The sequence below is a fragment of the Accipiter gentilis genome, chromosome 17 (genome assembly GCF_929443795.1).
Source record: "Accipiter gentilis chromosome 17, bAccGen1.1, whole genome shotgun sequence".
NCBI classification, from domain to species: domain Eukaryota; kingdom Metazoa; phylum Chordata; class Aves; order Accipitriformes; family Accipitridae; genus Astur; species Astur gentilis.
Window position 1 is genome coordinate 10,126,207 of NC_064896.1, and position 16,757 is coordinate 10,142,963.

At 41.8% G+C, this 16,757-nt stretch overlaps 1 protein-coding gene across 4 annotated transcripts in view; it reads left to right on the forward strand.

Annotated features, from left to right (window-relative positions):
* The window catches only part of PHRF1 (PHD and ring finger domains 1), a 34,675-nt gene extending 19,310 nt beyond the window's left edge, over window positions 1-15,365 (forward strand). For 2 of the 4 annotated variants that reach the window (XM_049819674.1, XM_049819676.1), the window contains 10 exons: window positions 1,816-1,945; window positions 2,306-2,445; window positions 3,275-3,462; window positions 4,268-4,387; window positions 6,384-6,538; window positions 7,398-10,190; window positions 10,907-11,058; window positions 11,606-11,866; window positions 13,062-13,190; window positions 14,398-15,365. In XM_049819674.1, coding sequence (XP_049675631.1) covers window positions 1,816-1,945; window positions 2,306-2,445; window positions 3,275-3,462; window positions 4,268-4,387; window positions 6,384-6,538; window positions 7,398-10,190; window positions 10,907-11,058; window positions 11,606-11,866; window positions 13,062-13,190; window positions 14,398-14,532 — 4,203 coding nt within the window. In that variant the 3' untranslated portion in view covers window positions 14,533-15,365. Of the gene's footprint in view, window positions 1-827; window positions 1,388-1,815; window positions 1,946-2,305; window positions 2,446-3,274; window positions 3,463-4,267; window positions 4,388-6,383; window positions 6,539-7,397; window positions 10,191-10,906; window positions 11,059-11,605; window positions 11,867-13,061; window positions 13,191-14,397 lie in introns of those variants that run through there. The other 2 variants (XM_049819677.1, XM_049819675.1) reach the window with 2 other exon arrangements.
* The last annotated feature ends 1,392 nt before the right edge of the window (window positions 15,366-16,757 follow it).

Below are 16,757 nucleotides of genomic sequence, written 5' to 3' on the forward strand. Positions count from 1 at the left end.
CCCATGATACTTAAAACAATGGCGTTCTAATAAAAATAGCTCAGCAAAATAGTTTGGAGCCTGCATTAGTGACACTAACAGAGAAGCCTGGTGAAATTGCTTCCATAGTAAGATGAATTGAAGCATATATTTCTGTTGGCATATTCTGTTTTCAAACATTTTGCAGTCTGAAGCTTCTTTGCCACTGCAAGATACTCTAAAGCCATTCTTCTCTAGTGTTTGTGCCACATATACACTTTGTAAATGAACAAGGATCCAGTGCATATGCTCTGGTAGAAAGTAAGCACAGCGAATAATCTGAAGCATCAGAAGCATCTTTCCATCTGCTCATATGAAACTTTATCAAATCTTGATGCATTGTAATTGCCTGAAGAAAGGAGAGGGGCTAGGGACGATGTCCCTGCCTGTGGCAGGGGTCTTTAAAGGTCCTTTCCAACCCACGCCATTCTGTGGTTCTATGACTCTGGCATTTTAGGAACATGGTTGGTGTGGACATGGCCAACTTAACATACCTGTTGAGAGAAATCTGCTCTTAACATCTTTCCAACTGAAGGAAGGAACAAAAGGGTGCTATGTTTGCCCAGCAAGGAGGCTTCGAGTTCATGTTCTGAGGCTGGTGGTTCAGAATTCATATGCTTCAAATATGTTTGTTTAAATGTGGTTGACCCTTGAGTATAGAGAGGAAGAGGAATTTGAACCTTTTATCCTGGTTTTGGCTGGGATAGAGTTAATTGTCTTCCTAGCAGCTGGTACAGTGTTATGGTTTGGATTCAGTACCAGAATAACCTTGGTAACACACTGATATGTTATTGCTAAGTAGTGTTTAGTCTAAAGTCAAGGATTTTTCAGCTTCTCATGCCAAGCCAGCAAGAAGGCTGGAGGGGCACAAGAAGCTGGGAAGGGACACAGCCAGGGCAGCTGACCCAAACTGGCCAAAGGGATGTTCCATACCATGTGACATCATGCCCAGTATATAAACTGGGGAGAGTGGGGCTGGAAGGGATTGCTGCTTGGGAAGTAACTGGGCATCGGTCGGCGGGTGGTGAGCAGTTGCATTGTGCATCACTTGTATATTCCCGTCCTTTTATTATTATCATTACTAGTTTCTTCCTTTCTGTTCTATTAGAGTGTTCTTATCTCAACCCACAAGTTTTACATTTTTTTTTCTTCTGATTCTCTCCCCTATCCCATTGGGGAGGTGGTGTGTGAGCGAGCAGCTGCGTGGTGCTTAGTTGCTGGCTGGGGTTTAACCACGGCAACCTTGTAGGAGCAGCCCCTGCTTATCACAATGAAGTGATGCTCTGGAGTGGGACTCACATGCCATTTCAGTGAATTCCCTGAGGTGTGTGTTTGAAATGCTGCCTCTGGACATGTTTCACAGTATTAGGTAAATCTGACCTAAAGAATGAGGAGTTTAAGGCAAGGGATCTCTACTGTGTTGGCTTTTCAGTCTTTGCTCGTTGCACTTTGCTGCATGATAAGCCAGAGGTCAGTTAGGTGGATTTGGGAAAGTTCTTAAGCAAACTTTTTCACTGAGGAAATGTCAGTCTCTGGGATTGTTCTAATTTAAAGAGTCAGTTAGGCGAACCATGACTTGTAATACTGAGCGAGGCTGAAGAGCAAGGTCGAGTTCTCCTTAATGTGACAGTCAATAGGTGAGAAAGGTCACATAATTGCTTAACTGGCAGCTTGGTCATACAAATCTGGTAGCTTCTCATACAAATCTCAAATCCATTTTTCATCAAATGCTTTTATAACTAACTTGTTGCTGACCTTTAGATACCTGTATCATGTAACTTCTAATCCCCCACACAGCACGTGCCAAGTTACCTCATGTCCTCTCTTCTGGATGAAACAATTGAGGCAGTTGTAGCAGGCCTAAACACAGCCATCTACCAGCGTCCTCTTACACCGCGGGCTCCTACTAGGCAGAAAAGAAAAACAGGTAAGGGCATCAGACACCTCCTATGGTTCTCATCTGCAAGAATAAAAGCTTTGGGAAGATAAGCCTGAATCATATGCAGTACTCCAGATCAGCTGTATGCTGCCACACCTGTGCAGCTACAGAAGTATACCATGTGTTTTCTTCTTTCCCCATACTGCCTCTGCCCAGAAGTGTCTTGAAGGTTGCTTTTAAATAAATCTGAATGATTTTGCTTTTTCTGCTCTGCTGGTTTATACTGTTGCAGCACACTGTAGGTCTCTGAACTGCCTTTGTGTGCCATGGGGGAATGAAAAGGGGAGTACAGGGTAAAATGCAGTGCCAGCACTTAGCCAGATACTTGGTTGTCTTTTGTTCCATCAGGTAGGAGAAAGAAAGTAGGAGGCAAAAAAAGAACTCAGACAAAATCTTCTGCTGGGAAGAAGAGTTCAGGGACCCAGCTGAAGAGACGCAAGCATCTGATAAAGAAGAGAAGGGGGAAAAAGATGAGAGTAAGATCACATGTGAGTTTCTGCCAGTGTCAGTATCTGCCATTTTTCAGCCATCTGTAAAAGCACTATAACATGGGATTCAATGGAAAAAACACTGTCTTATAATGATAGCAGATAACTTTTTTTCTGGTGGGGGTATGTGCAGGATGTGTCCAGTGTACTCCAGAAAGATGCTGTATACGGAAACGAATTGCAACTTCCAGGCAGGCCTGCTGGATTTGTTGACAAATCCTGTTACCTGAACTGCAGGGATCACACTATAAAGTGTGTCATGCAGGCTTTGTGTTATGCCTTGCCATTCAGCTGTAGTGTTTACTTGGTACTGATGCAAGTTCAGTTAAAATTGCCACCACCTATTCTTTTTAATAGGCTATGGATGTTTGTGTTGTTGCAAACCCAGTTAATCAGCCATAAGGGCTCTGAAAATCCCTTTCAGTTGTGGATAGTGTTCTCATGTGAACTATGCTGAATACTTTGTCCCAGCTTGACTTTGGTCCTCAGCTACCTTAACTAGAGTTTACATCCTACAGCCAGAACTGTCCCTCCAGCCTTTATTATAGAATTGACAATTTTGAATGACATTATTAAAGGTTTTTAGAAACTTAACTTATCAGGTCACTTAAATCTGATATGTGCAGTCTCTTTATGAAATGACATGTAGGCCATAGTTAGAAGTTTTTAATAAATGCTTTAAAACAAATGTAGAGAATAAATGCACACCTCTTTTGCTACCAACAGTAGTAACCTGATGTCTGTACTTAAGTGAAGAATTCGGGGCTTTAAACCCAGGCTACGTGCCTACCCCTAATATAGAAATAACCCAATCTCTTTATCTGTGCAGGTGAAAAATGAGGCTAGTACTCGCTCCCGTATTGCAAGAACTCTTGGTCTTAGTAAACCTCTGCATGGAGCCTCGCTTCCTTCCATGTACAAACCAATGGAGCCCTCACTTGGTCTGATGAGAGCAGATATCGGTGCAGCTTCTCTGTCTGTGTTTGGAGATCCATATGAGTTGGATCCTTATGAAAGGTAAGATATCTCTGGATTATTATCAGGGACACGATAATTTCACATGTGTCAGGTTGTTTGTACATGCTACTTCTTGCAGAGTGTAGATCTTGTGTCTGAAGACAGCTTTGGGGACACAGTTCATAACGCATTGGCCTGTTCTTTCTTTCCTTCTTGGCCAAGTTGCTGAGCTCTTAAAGAATCAGCCTTCTTTAAAGAGGTTTGCTGAAATAATAAGCTTCATTAAAACCTTTAAGATCTATGGGGTTATTCAGAGGCTAGAATCTGAAGGAGCTGGATCCTAATCAGTCATTTTCTATTTATTTTAAGTGAAGATAGCTAGCGTATTTGGTATGCAGTAAACAGTGACTTCACATATAATTAAATGGACCTGTGGAATCTTCCATGTTTCTCCTTTTCCAATCTTCACTTTTCTAGACACTTCAAATTCAGGAGGAATCTTACTGTGCCATAGTTTGTGTCACTCTTTAAGCTTTGGATTTTGGGGAGGAGGCATCTGAAATTATTGTTGGTGAAGTTTAATTTTCCACTTAAGTCTTTTTGATCCTTTCATAAAAGGAAATTACCCATTTAATACTTTAAAAATAAAAATATACATTTTAATTTCTGCTAGCTGAATTACACTGTTCTATTTATGTGGCCACAGAAAATAAGTATATTGCACAAATCTTTTTTTAGTGTATCATAATAAAACAAACAATGCTCTCTAACCATATCTGCCCTCGTAGTATTACCGACTTCACCTATTCGACATAAAAAACATTCAGACAATTTCAGGATTCTTGTGTGTGTGTTTTACCCACAGTAATGAAGAGGTTCCAGCAAATCCAGATTCACCAGTGAGTGCCAAAAGGAGAGTTCTCTCCCAGTCAGCACTGAGGTCTCACCGTCCTGTAGCTAGACCTGTTTCTGTGGGACTTCCCAGGTAAAAATCCATCAAGCTATTTATTTTATTTAATTTTTCTTAATTTTCTAATGACCTTAACAAAAGAGCAAACTGGGTGATCATCCTGGTTTAAGTCTTTTCTTACCCCATGTATTTTGAAAGTGTGTGTGTGTGTGTGTGTGCACCTGCACATGTGTAGATAAATAACCACATCATTTTATGCAAGAATTCTTTTTATTATGTTGAAGGGCACACACTTACTTCTTCATAATATCTCTAACTATTGCATTGAAATTTCAGATTGGTGTTTCCACCCAAATGTGGCTCTTCTTGCTTTCTGTTTTGGGATTGTTTAGTAACCCCATTAGTAAGTTTTAAATCCCAGTCTCATTAACCTTTAAAAAAATGCTTGCTTATTTGAGAGGGCTGGGGAATCTAATGCACATCCAGAGGAGGAGGTGAGGGATGTACCCACCTCACCCAATTCTTCTGCCATTTGTTGGAGCTCAGAAAATTGAGAGAAAACTGTTTGTTTGATCCTGCAATTTAACAGTTGCTTTGCTGTCTGACAGATGTCTGTGTGTGTGAAAATTGTGTGCCCCTGTGCCTCCCAGGGCCAGGGAATGTTGCTGGATGCCTGCCACTGGCAGCCACAGTGGGTTTTCAGGACTGGGGTGTAGGACGCAGTGCAGAGGAGCTGGATACAGGGAGCAGGAGCATGACAAGAAGAAAAGGAATGGGGAAAATGACTGATGCAGGTACCAACCAAGTTACAGAAAACTGCAAGGCTGAGGGAGCTGAAGACTAGGAGAAATAGAGGGAGCTCAGCTTAAATGATTAAAGGTGTGAGAGGTTTACATGGCTGTCCTCTAACGCATCTCACGGCAAAGGCTGGTTTCTCACAATTAAGATAGCATATTTTTATGATAACTTGGAATATTTCTCTACTTTTCCCATCTCAATCCCGAAGGAAGCCTTTCAGGAAGTTTTCCATGTCCTCCAAATTATTTGAGTAGCACATTTACCTGAAATTCAGCTTTTCTGAAGGCTTGATTTACCTGGACTACAGTGAGTTTCCTGGTCTGGCCTGGGTGGCCAATTCTTTTAGCCTTCTCATTTTGTCTCTGTTATATGTTATTACAGCTTTTTGGTGTACATTGTGTTTGGAAAGCTTGCTTTGTTGTTATACAGAAATGAAATGTAGCTCCCTTGAAGATCTGGATCTATTGGTCCCTTTTGAAGTTGGGTTTTTTGTGGTGTTTTTTTTTTAAAAAACCAAAGAAACAAACCCCCAAATCCCACCAACACAGAAGCGAAGAAAGAAAAACAAAAAAGCCACACCCCAACTCCAGAAAGACTCAAAACTTTTTCAGTCCATATTTCAAGAACACAAACCATTAAACCATTTTTGTAAGACTGAGTAATGCATAAAGGGGAGTGTTTGTGTTGTCCTGTGTGTGGGAGCATTGCTGTTGTTTTTCAGTGTAATTCCTCCTATGCCGTGCTCTTAGCTACCCTACCAGTAGGCACCTACGTGTATTCTGACTGGTGCTAAATACTGATTCAAGCTGCATCAGTTTTTTTAAATAGCAGTGTAGGCCTGAGGAATACATTTGTGATCACGATTTGGTGGGGGGAAGAGAGGCAGCTGGGATGGAAATATCTCTGAAGTGCTGAACAATGGTTTGTGCTTCAAAAATGCATCTGAAATGCCCTGGAAAGTTAATCTTGATACACAACACAGTGAGCACCACTCTTAAATAAGACTAAAAGCATTTGCTTACCAAAGGTTTCTGGTATGATTACATGCTTTCCTATCCTGTGGTGTCCCTGTGGGAAGTCAGTAAAAGCTTCACCTTCTGTTTGGCAGAGGGAGATAGGGACTGAATGACTCTAGTGAAGCCAAAACTAAAAGTGGACTTCCCTGGCTGACCTCTGTTTATGCCCTTGATTTTGGTTTCTTTTTAATGTAATGTGTGTGTATAGAACAAGTGCTGTAAGAGTAAAGGAAATATAACCCCTCTGAAACATGCAGAAGCAGTGTACCTGCCTTGAGTCCTGATCAAGAAGCAGAAGCTGCCCCTGTGCCTGATCTGTTGGGAAGTATCCTGTCTGGACAGAGCTTTCTCATGATGAGTAGTTCGGATGTGGTCATCAACAGAGATGGTTCGCTGACGGCGAAGAAGGCAGGTAAGGGTTTGGCACTTCACAGCGCAGTTAGCCTCTTTGTTTCATCCACATCTGCCCTGGTCCTACAGGCTGCATGGTTTCAAGCATAGGGATGCTCTTATTGAGCATTTGAATACGTAGGACAGATTCAATAGTTGCCAGCAGTAATCTGTCTAATAAGATTCTTACGTATGCTCTGAAATAGCGTTACTTCTCTCTTAATTGCAGAGCTGAGATGTTACTGGAGGACTTTGGTTTTAATAGGTAGTTTTCTTCTTTAAAAATACTGCACTGTAGTTTCATGCTTTGTTACAAAAAATGGAGGACTGGATAGAGCAGAGGTGCCTTAGTACCCAGTTCTTCTGGCATTTGTCACGCATTGCTGCCATGTCTGTGAACTGTACCTTTGGTTTGAAGAGCAGTCTTGAGGGCCTTGGCAAGAAGTTCCTTTGCAAAAGTAGAGCTCTAGAATACATGCTAGCATCTTCAGCTCTTTCTTCCCTTTGCGTGGTATTATTTGGAAAGAACCTCTTCAAATTTAATCTTAAAGCTTTATTCTTAAAATAAGTATCTGTAACATCCTCTGTTACAGTAATTTTTTATCAGTCAGTGACTACAGGATAATAAACATGAGTCTGGTGATAGCTACAGAACAGGATAATTTATTTCTTAAACACTAGTGTTTACCTCAAAGGTGCAGTTGTCTGGCATTAAACCTTGAGCATCTGACCAAAAGAACTATTGGACTGCCTTATTACTGTGTGTTATGTCTGCAAACCAAAGTGGAACTTAAAATAATTACCTCACTACTTCTTTTAATGTTGGGGGAAAATGTCCAGATACATACTGAAAAGCTTAATTGTTTGCTTGTATGCCATAGCTCCACTTCATAGAAAATCAGCGAATGACTCGAGAGTGGATGATGGTTCAGCACATAACATCCAACCGAGTACAGTGCACTCAGGGACCACAGCAAGCAGCTTCATTGCTGGACCTTCAGTTTCCTCAGGGCTGAGTACTTGCACCAGACCCTCCTCCTCAAGCTTGTTTTCATCACCTTCACCCTCACTGAGCAGGATTGAGCCTGCAGCAAACCCTGCACAGACTACATCAGAAAAGGCAACTGTAAAATCAGAATATTCAATGACACCCAGGTCGGTTCAGACTCAGAAGATAGGTACTCTGAGCAGGCATGGCTCCAAGTTAGATGAAACGCGCAGATTTAATGGAAACTCTAAAAACTTTGCACCCACTGACTTATCTTCAAAGCCCCTGAGCTGTAACTTGAATTCTGGCTCAAAAGCTGTAACTGTGAGGCAGCCATTAAAACCACCTCCCAAGAGAATTGACATCTTTGAGCTTCCCAGGATACCAAAGATTAAAAAGGAAACCAGCAGCAAGCAGGTGGAGCCAGAACCCACAGGAAGCCAAAGCTGTGACATTCCCAGCTCCTGTATAACCCAGCTGACTGGCAAAGAGAGCACTAATCAGCCGGGAAAGGGTAGCAAGGTGGAAAGTCAGAAGTCAAATGCCAAGGAATCTCAGCAACAAACATGTACAAGCGGGGTGTCTTTTTCGACCAATACAGGTGTGTATAGCAGTTCATCGCTGCTGGGCACTTCGAGGAGCAAAGGCCCAAGCTCTTTTGAGAGTTTTAAAATCAATATTCCTGGAAACACAGGGCATTCCAGCAGACTGTCTAATCCAGGATTTTGTAACACCTTCCGCCCTGTGGACGACAAAGTACAACAGAAAGAGGGTCCTTCATCTCTTTTCTCAGTTAAGAAAAAGCAGGTCAAAAGTGAAATATATGATCCCTTTGAACCAACAGGATCAGACTCAAGTTCAACAAGTAGCAGTCCTGAAAGGCTTGGCTCAGGGATCCCACTAACTAATATTACCAGGACTATTTCCATTGAAAATCCAAAAGTTCAAACATTTCAAACTGTCCGTCGTTTCACCCCTTACATGGTAGAAAATATATTTGGATCTGGGGCTGACTCTGATGTACCATCTAGTAACACAGAGTCTCGTGATGATGTAACAGTAGAAAGCAGAATTGTGGAACAGATCTCTGATACAGAGGAACAAGACAATATGGATGAGGAAGACTTTCTAAGCAGCCCTTGCACTTCATCTGCTGTTAAGCAAATTTCCAATGCAGAGTGTTTAAAGGAGGAAAGCAGAGAGGGCCCTAACATGTTCTTTAATGCTGAAGAATTTATTAGACCCAATAGTAATGTGAAACTAGATCCAGATAGTCCCTCAAAGAACGACAGGCAGCAGAAAGTCCAAAAGGTAGAACAAACAGAGAGGCGATCGCGTTCCAGATCGTGTTCCAACTCCAGCTCCCGAAGCAAGAAGAAGATGAAAAGGAAAAAGGCAGTTGGCAAAGAGCATAAGAGATCCCGATCAGGGTCTAGGGATAGAGCACACTCAAGGGACCGAAGCTCCAGATCTACCTCTTGGTCAGGTGGAGAAGAGAATAGCAAAACACACACATTGAAACCCAAGAGCAGGAGGTCTTCTACTGACCGTTCTAGCAGTCACGAACGATTTAAAAAAAAGAAAATGAAGGATAAAACCAAGGATAAAAAGGCAAAAACTTCTTGGTCTAGAGAGAGAAGGAAATCTAGGTCACGTTCAGGTAGCCCTGGAAGTACTTCTGAGTTATATGAAAACAGGAAAAAGAAAAGACGGTCTCGATCAAGATCAAGATGGAGGGAACGTTCCCGGTCGAATAGCATTGACAGGACTAAAAGGCGGAAACACAGGAGAGACAAAAGCTATGAGAGGTATGATAAAGATAGTAGCTTGAGGTCAAGGGAGAGAAAGAGATCGAGATCCAGGTCTCGGGAGAGGAGAAAGTGGAGGTCTCGGTCTCGGTCTGCATCTCGATCTCGAGAGCACAAAAGCAGCAAATCAAAGGAAAAAAGACCACAATCAAGATCACGTTCCAAAGAAAGAAAACACAGATCAAGAGAGACCTCGCTTCCTCCTCCACCAGAAAAGGATCAAAAGTCTCCAGCTGAAAATGTGTCCAGGTGTCTGGAGCAACCGCATTCCTTCAAACAAGAGCCAAAGGAGGAACTAGTACTAGAAGAGCTTTCCATAACCATCCACCCAAATGTCAAACTTGAGGAAATACAGGCTGAGACCCCAGTTCAACTGAGAGAGGCCCAAGAAACTATAAAGGTAGAGCCCATCTGTCAGGAAGTGACCAGGGAAACTGCATTCCCTGTGCCAGAGATCACAAACATTTGTGTTCCAATTGGCAATGTGGATTCTTTCACTGAAACAGAATTAATGAGCAGCAGTGATCCAGCAGTGCTTGGTAGCTGTAGCAATACAAACCTTGAGATTACAGTTAAAATAGAAAATACTGCATTATGTCCATCTCTGATGGAACCAGCCCCAAAGAAGGAAGTGATCATGCACACTCCAGCTGAGGCTGCACCAATTCAAAGCTCATCCAAAAGCAAAATAACAGATTGTGTGAAGGAAGTTAAAGATGAGTGCCTTGTGTCAAATGAGAAAACTGGTACTTTCAGTAAGCCTGAACTGGAGGTGATACCTCAGGGTCCTGTGTTGAAATCAAAAGCACCAGTGAAAAGAGTTACCTGGAATCTTCAAGAGGAAGAAAGCGGCACACTGTCTGCTGGAAAAGCTCCAAGTAAGTCTCTCTTTTGGCAGACAAAACAGCAGCTGAAGCAGGCTGTATAAGGCTTAGGGTTTTAGTGCCTGGCTAAACCTGGTTTTAGTGTAACACCTCTGTCATCTGAGCTAGGGTAATCCTGTGGTTTCCAATCCTGAGAACTGGCATTTTGCACTCGTTGAAATAGTGAGGTGAGTTCTGTTAATGAATCGGAGAGGACATGCTGTCAGCACAGCTCAGCTAGCCAGCGGCAGCTTGTTCAGTCGTGAAGCGCGTATTGCAACCCGATCTCTGAACTGGCAGCCTGTGTTCCACCCTTTCTGCATTTAACTAGAATGGTTGTTTTGCCTTCAGAGTTTATAAATATTTCTTGGAACTGGGGAGTGTGACAAATCTCTGTAGCTTGCTCCTGTGAGCTCTGCTAAGCCAAAGCTGCTAGAAACAGTTTGGCTTGGGACCCAGTGCTATGTGTGTTGACAGAATTGCTTGTGTGGTTCTCATTGGTTACTCTCATGGAAACCCAGTAAAAAGCAATTGCTTAAGGGGATGATAAGTCCTGTATTATCAGAAGCTTTAAAATGTTGATGACTGCGAAACAAAATCCTTCTATAGCTAGCTGCTTTGTAAGATCCTTTTTATTTTATTTTTTTTAAATATAATTGGCTTTGAGTCTTTGACCCATTAGGTTTATTTTGGTCTTAAATGTTTTCTTTTCCTTCTCTTGGGGAACCTAGGGGTGCCATTTTACAAACTTCAGCGAGCAAAAGAAGGGGCCTGGAAAGCAGAGGACTTGAATCAAACGTTAAATCAGGTGCAGTTAAATGAGCCTCCTCCAACCAATTATATGATTCCTGAGCCTATGTTTCCTGATCTAGATTCCTCTCAGGTTGGTTCCTATTCTGGCACCCAAGTGTCATGGAAGGCATCCCACCTCATCTGTGCCCTCGTTGTGCAACACCCTCCTCTCATGGCAGAGTTCGCCTTCCTCTGCGTGTGGTACATTTCATATAGCCCATACACCTCAGCAATCCTCTAATCATTTAATCTCCCAAGTGGTCCTTACGGTTGAAGCAGCACATTTTCTTTTAATTCTGCTCTGTACATGAAGCTTCTGTTTTCAAGTAGTAATCTGCAGAAAGATGGTGCTGTTTGAGAAGCTGTGAGCTTCTCCCTGATTGTGATCAGGGTATAAAAATTGGCCTGGTGGCATTGGTCCGTGCTATCAGTCTGTGTGGTCCACCAGTTAAAAGGTGAATGGGGCTGGTGCTAGCTCCTGGTGCAGAGAGACCTAGCTGAGGGCTGGGATGTTAGCCTCCCTGATTTAAACTGGTAATTACTTGCCCGTTTGAGTGGATAAATGGTGTTCTGAAAATCCTGATCTGATGCTCTTTCTTCTAAGTACAAACATTTACAAAAGTCTATCTGTTTCACAGGTGTACTGTCAAAATATACCTTTGACGCCGCCTCTGCCCTCAAGCCTTCCCCCCTATGCCCCTGTCAGCCAGCCCACGGTTCAGTTTATCATGCAGGGTAGTCTTCCAGCGCTTGGCTGCATGGCAGGACAGAGCCTGACTCCGGAGCCGGGCAGCCTGGCTACCGCATCTGAACCAGGAATCCAAGCTGCTTCTGTTGGAAATGCAGAAGAAAAGAACAAAGCACCCAAACCTCCAGTGGATAAAACAAAAAACGAGGAAGTGAGTGAATGCTATCAAATAGCAAATGCTTAATATTAATGAGCTGTTTATTTGAACTCTTAAAGTTTGGGGGTTTAACTTTATTTGTACTGTATTTTCCCAGCCCCTGTTGTCACTGTTGTTTTTGGTGACTGACTATGCTAACCCAGGAGCAGGAGGCAATCCTTTCTTTGAATTCTTTTGGGACTTAGTCCGTTTGATGGTTCCACTTTCTGCTTCACTGCAATAAGACAGAGAGGAATTAAAGCATCTAAAATACATTCTTAAAGTTCTGAAACTTTCTTGCGTGAATGTTTGGAAGTGACTTTCCAGAAGCCAGAATGTCCAAATTTCTCTTAACACCTGGTTTTCTCCTTTCCCCTCCAGCTTTGAAATTAATGTCATTTCTCATAACAGTCCTATAGAGAGGTAGAACCATATCTTGCTGCTTATCAGCACTGAAAATGCAGAGATAATAAAATACTTCGGAGATTTTGCAATGCTAGTCCCTTGCTGCTGAGTTTTGGGTTTGCTGTATAGACCATCTGCTCTAAGCATAGTGGATGTTAAATGCAAGAACAGGAACTTCTTCACCAATTATTTTACTTTCTACCACAAAATGAAACAGTAAGATACTTTTCCCACTGAACTTCCATTTATGAGAAGCAGTTTTTATGAACTTGTTTTGATAGAATGTGTTCTGATATTGTCTGTAATCCTTAATTTATAGGCAACTCTGCAATTTTCAGAATGCCTTTAGAGCTACCTGAAGCTTTATATTCACAGCTATGACTTGCTGCTTTTAGAATCTGATGCCTTTTGATGGATGTATGTTTACTTCAGAGCTGTTGGAAGGGAAGGAGGAGACCAAAATTAATAAGTGGACATTGTAGTCACTTGCTTAAAACACATTATCTAAGACATAGAATAAATGTTACATAAAACAAGGGTTCCTCGTAGCACAAACTGGTATTTGTTTCAAGACTGCAATTTACCGTAAAGGAAATCACTTTAAAACAAGGGTTCCTCGTAGCACAAACTGGTATTTGTTTCAAGACTGCAATTTACCGTAAAGGAAATCACTTTGAGGCTAGCTCTTGCTTGGGTCGTTGAAATTGTGGAATGAGTATTTTCATTGCTGGAGTATTTCTAAGAAAATAGATTCAGAAACTATTCCCAAGGTAGCCAAGGTAATGAACTTTTCCTTGTTGTGCAGTACATGAAGAAGCTTCACATGCAGGAAAGGGCTGTGGAAGAAGTGAAACTTGCTATTAAACCTTTTTACCAGAAGAGGGAGATTACAAAGGAGGAGTACAAGAACATTCTTCGAAAAGCAGTGCAAAAGGTAAGGTGGCAGTGAAATGGAGAAGAGGAGCTCTGCAGATCATTAAATAAGTGGCAGTACTGTGGATTGCGCTTGTCAGTTTCAGCAATTACATGCTGTAACCAAGTAGCAGATCTTTGGACTCTGACTCATACTCTGCAGTCTTGTGGTGAAGCAGTATTTGCTTTAAGCAGGACTGAGTGGTGCCATTGATGAGAGCTGTCAGACTGTTCGTTTTAGAAGGTGGTGTTTTCAGTGGTCCAGAACATTGCTAAGCTTACGCTGTCTGAGCTGAAATGTTACATGGTATGTGCCTTGGGTGAGAATGGTCAAATCTCTCTCATTAAGAACTTCGTCCAGAATTGTCATGCTGTTTCTGATAAAGTGAGAAAATACTTTGTGCGTTAATTCCTTGAGCGTCTCTGGTGTCCCTGAACTGTGGAAGAGGGCCTTGCAATTTGTCTGATGTTGACTTTTGTCTCAAACCTTATTGCTGACCAGATCGTGGCTAAAAAAGACCTGATCAGCAGGTAAATTTTGTGAGAGCAAGTAATGCTCTTGTGGTCAAGGCAGCTAAATGATACCTGAGAGAACTGTATTCTGTCCCTGCTCTGCGTTCTTGGAATCGCTGAGAAATTCTGTCATAAATCAAAATTAGTGAGAAAATGGCTGCAATTTCACATCTTCTCTGTGACCCATATGAACGTCAAGTGTGGTTTGTGGGAGAGCTGAGCAACACTAGTTGCTGCTAAAGTCACTGTGAACTCTTCTCTGAACACTGAAAAAGTTCTTTGTAGAGTCCATTCTCTTCCTCCCATATCTCAAAATGGGCCCTCAAAACTGCCAGATTCTTTTAATCTGAACATTGCTTCCTCAAAATCATCAGAAGAATGGGAAATCAACACTTCCTTGGTTACCATGTATTGTGTAAAACTGGCTGAACAGAAAAACCTGTAGTAAAACCAAATAATTCTGCATTCAGAGATGTTTTTGCATTCAGTTAGTGCTCAGTAGATAAGCCCTGGGCCATTTCTGGAATGCTTAAAGTAAAATACTACTCTTACCCTCATTGAGTTTTCTGGTTTTTGTATCCTGCTATGAGACTGGAGGGCCTGTGCAGGAATCCATTCCCCTGGGAAGCTTAGGTCTTCGCTATCATTTGTCTGTTGCCTGCCTGAACTGCTGTAATACTGTTAATTGACCGAATGCCTTTTCTAATCTCTTGTAGATCTGCCACAGCAAAAGTGGAGAGATCAACCCGATGAAGGTAGCTAATCTGGTGAAGGCATATGTGGAAAAATACAAACATATGAGGAAACATAAGAAATCTGATGGGGAAGATACACGTGAAGTGGAAAACTGAGAGGAAGCTGCAGCCAGCATGACTTGGACTGAACTTATTCTGGCTGTGAACGCTATGCCAGAGGGAATAATAGATCTGCAGTTGCATCTCTATTGAAGTCTCGTTGAAAATAAAGCGCAGAGAAGCGAGATTATAATAGGACTTATCTGCGGAACCTTCTTTTGAATTGTTTCCATATGGGAATGAACTTAGGGGTTTTTTGGATTACCTACAGATGTAGAACTAAACAATCAAAAGCCTCAGACCAGCAGAGTAATTCGAGGGGAAACACGGAAGAGATTAATGTTTGGGACTCCCGGATTGCTACAGTTTTCAGGGTTACTTTGATCACATTTTTGGGCTGTGCACCTGTCTTGCTAAAAGTTTGAAACTAGACACCACTTTTCATATGCAGTATATTGAGAGCTGTATACTGTTTCCCTTGTGTTTATTTATCGAAATACAGATTGTCTTTAGAAACTTCTGATTTAATACTTGAAATGTATTTTTAGCCCGTTCAATGGTGAGCGAAGCTTTACTTGCTCTGTCATTTGGGGATTGCAGAAATGAGCTAACCTTTATAAACTGACTTCAGAAACACTGCTCAAACTGTGGTGTTTATTTACGTTCTGTTGGAAGTATCTTGTTAGTGAAAAGTTTCATTTCGGGGTGGGAGACTGTGTTGCACTTCTGTAAATAATGCACTGATGGCTGGTTTTGTGTCTGCCTTTCAGGAGAAAACGAAACAAAAAGCAAGCATTGTGATTTTCAGTAACAAGCTGGAGGGATAAGGTTGAACTGATGTACAAAGCAGAAATGTGACAGAATTTATAAAGTTATTTTGAATGGTTTTAGTCCTATAGTGGGTGTCATTTGTTTGTCTTACAGCTACCTCTTGCCCTGGCTGTTCTATATAAACCTGCACACTTGGCTCCTGGCATAAGGAATACTGTGTTTCTAGAAGAGGATTGAAGTTGCATAAGTAATTGTTCCTTCTCCTCTGTAGGAGGACTGGTTTTCATATCAAGAAGCAAAGAAGTCCAGCACATGTACTGACTTCTTGCTTTCTTTAAAAGCATTCCTTTTCTGCATGTACTGCAGAGCAGCTGATCTTTTAAGTAATCATCTGAAATACAGTCACTTACAAATATATTCAGCACCCTTGAACCTGACAAAAACCATCATTCCCTATCTAACCATGTTAGGGAGAAGACATTTAACAGGGAAGCTGAAGAGAAAACCAGTAAGTTACAACTTATAAACTGGCTTTCCCTTTAGTGGGAACTGAATGTATGTGGCTTGTTGGACCAGATGGCAGGAAGATGTCTTGCATGAGGGCTTTCCTAACCACTTAGAGTGCACTTGGAAACTGCCCTCTTCGAGGACAGTCTTGCCGCCTGTCTTCAAAGAGAAAATAGTTAGGCGTTCTGGGATGAGTTTTATAAAGCAAGTAACTGCAGCTCCTTTTTTGTTGTTGGTGGGGTTTTTTTCTTTCTCTCCTTCTGAGCATGGGAAGACTCACAAATAGCCAGATCTTTGATTTCTTGCTGGCATTCCTAACTTTTCAGTGAACTCTGATTTTGATCATAAGATTTTTGTCTGCATACGATAATTTTGGCTGTGGTTCCAAGTAGCTGATGTGGGGACTTTTTTTAATTTAAACAAAACAAGTCCATATACCAGTACTGTCTGGACTGGCAAGATGCTTCATGCCCATCATTCACCACCCTACGGAAGTGTTTATGGATGAGCATTTTGGAGTGGATCTTCCTTGGCTCTGTTTGCTTCCTGTATGAAAGCACAACCTGAATGGAGTACAAGGGGTTGGTAGCTTTGGGCTTCAGTTGAAGATTTTTGGAACAAAGCTCACTAAGACTGCAAAAGAACAGCTGGAAGAGAAGCTTTAGTTTTAAAGCTAAACTTGTAGCTAGAATATATACCTTGCAGATGGTTGTAAATACAAAGACTGCTGATAGATATCTTGACAAAGTTCAGAAACTTTTATGGCACTGTTGTCACAAGAACGAGAGAATGTGATCTAGGTGGGAGTAAACTTAGGCTGGAAACTGGACACCTTTGGATGTATCATAGAATCATTTAGGTTGGAAAAGACCTTCAAGATCATTGAGTCCAGCTATCAACCATGCCTACTAACCCATGTCCTGAAGTGCCTTGTCTAAGCGCTTTTTGAGTATCTCCAGGGATGGTGACTCAAGCACTTCCCTGGGCAGCCTATTCCAATGTCT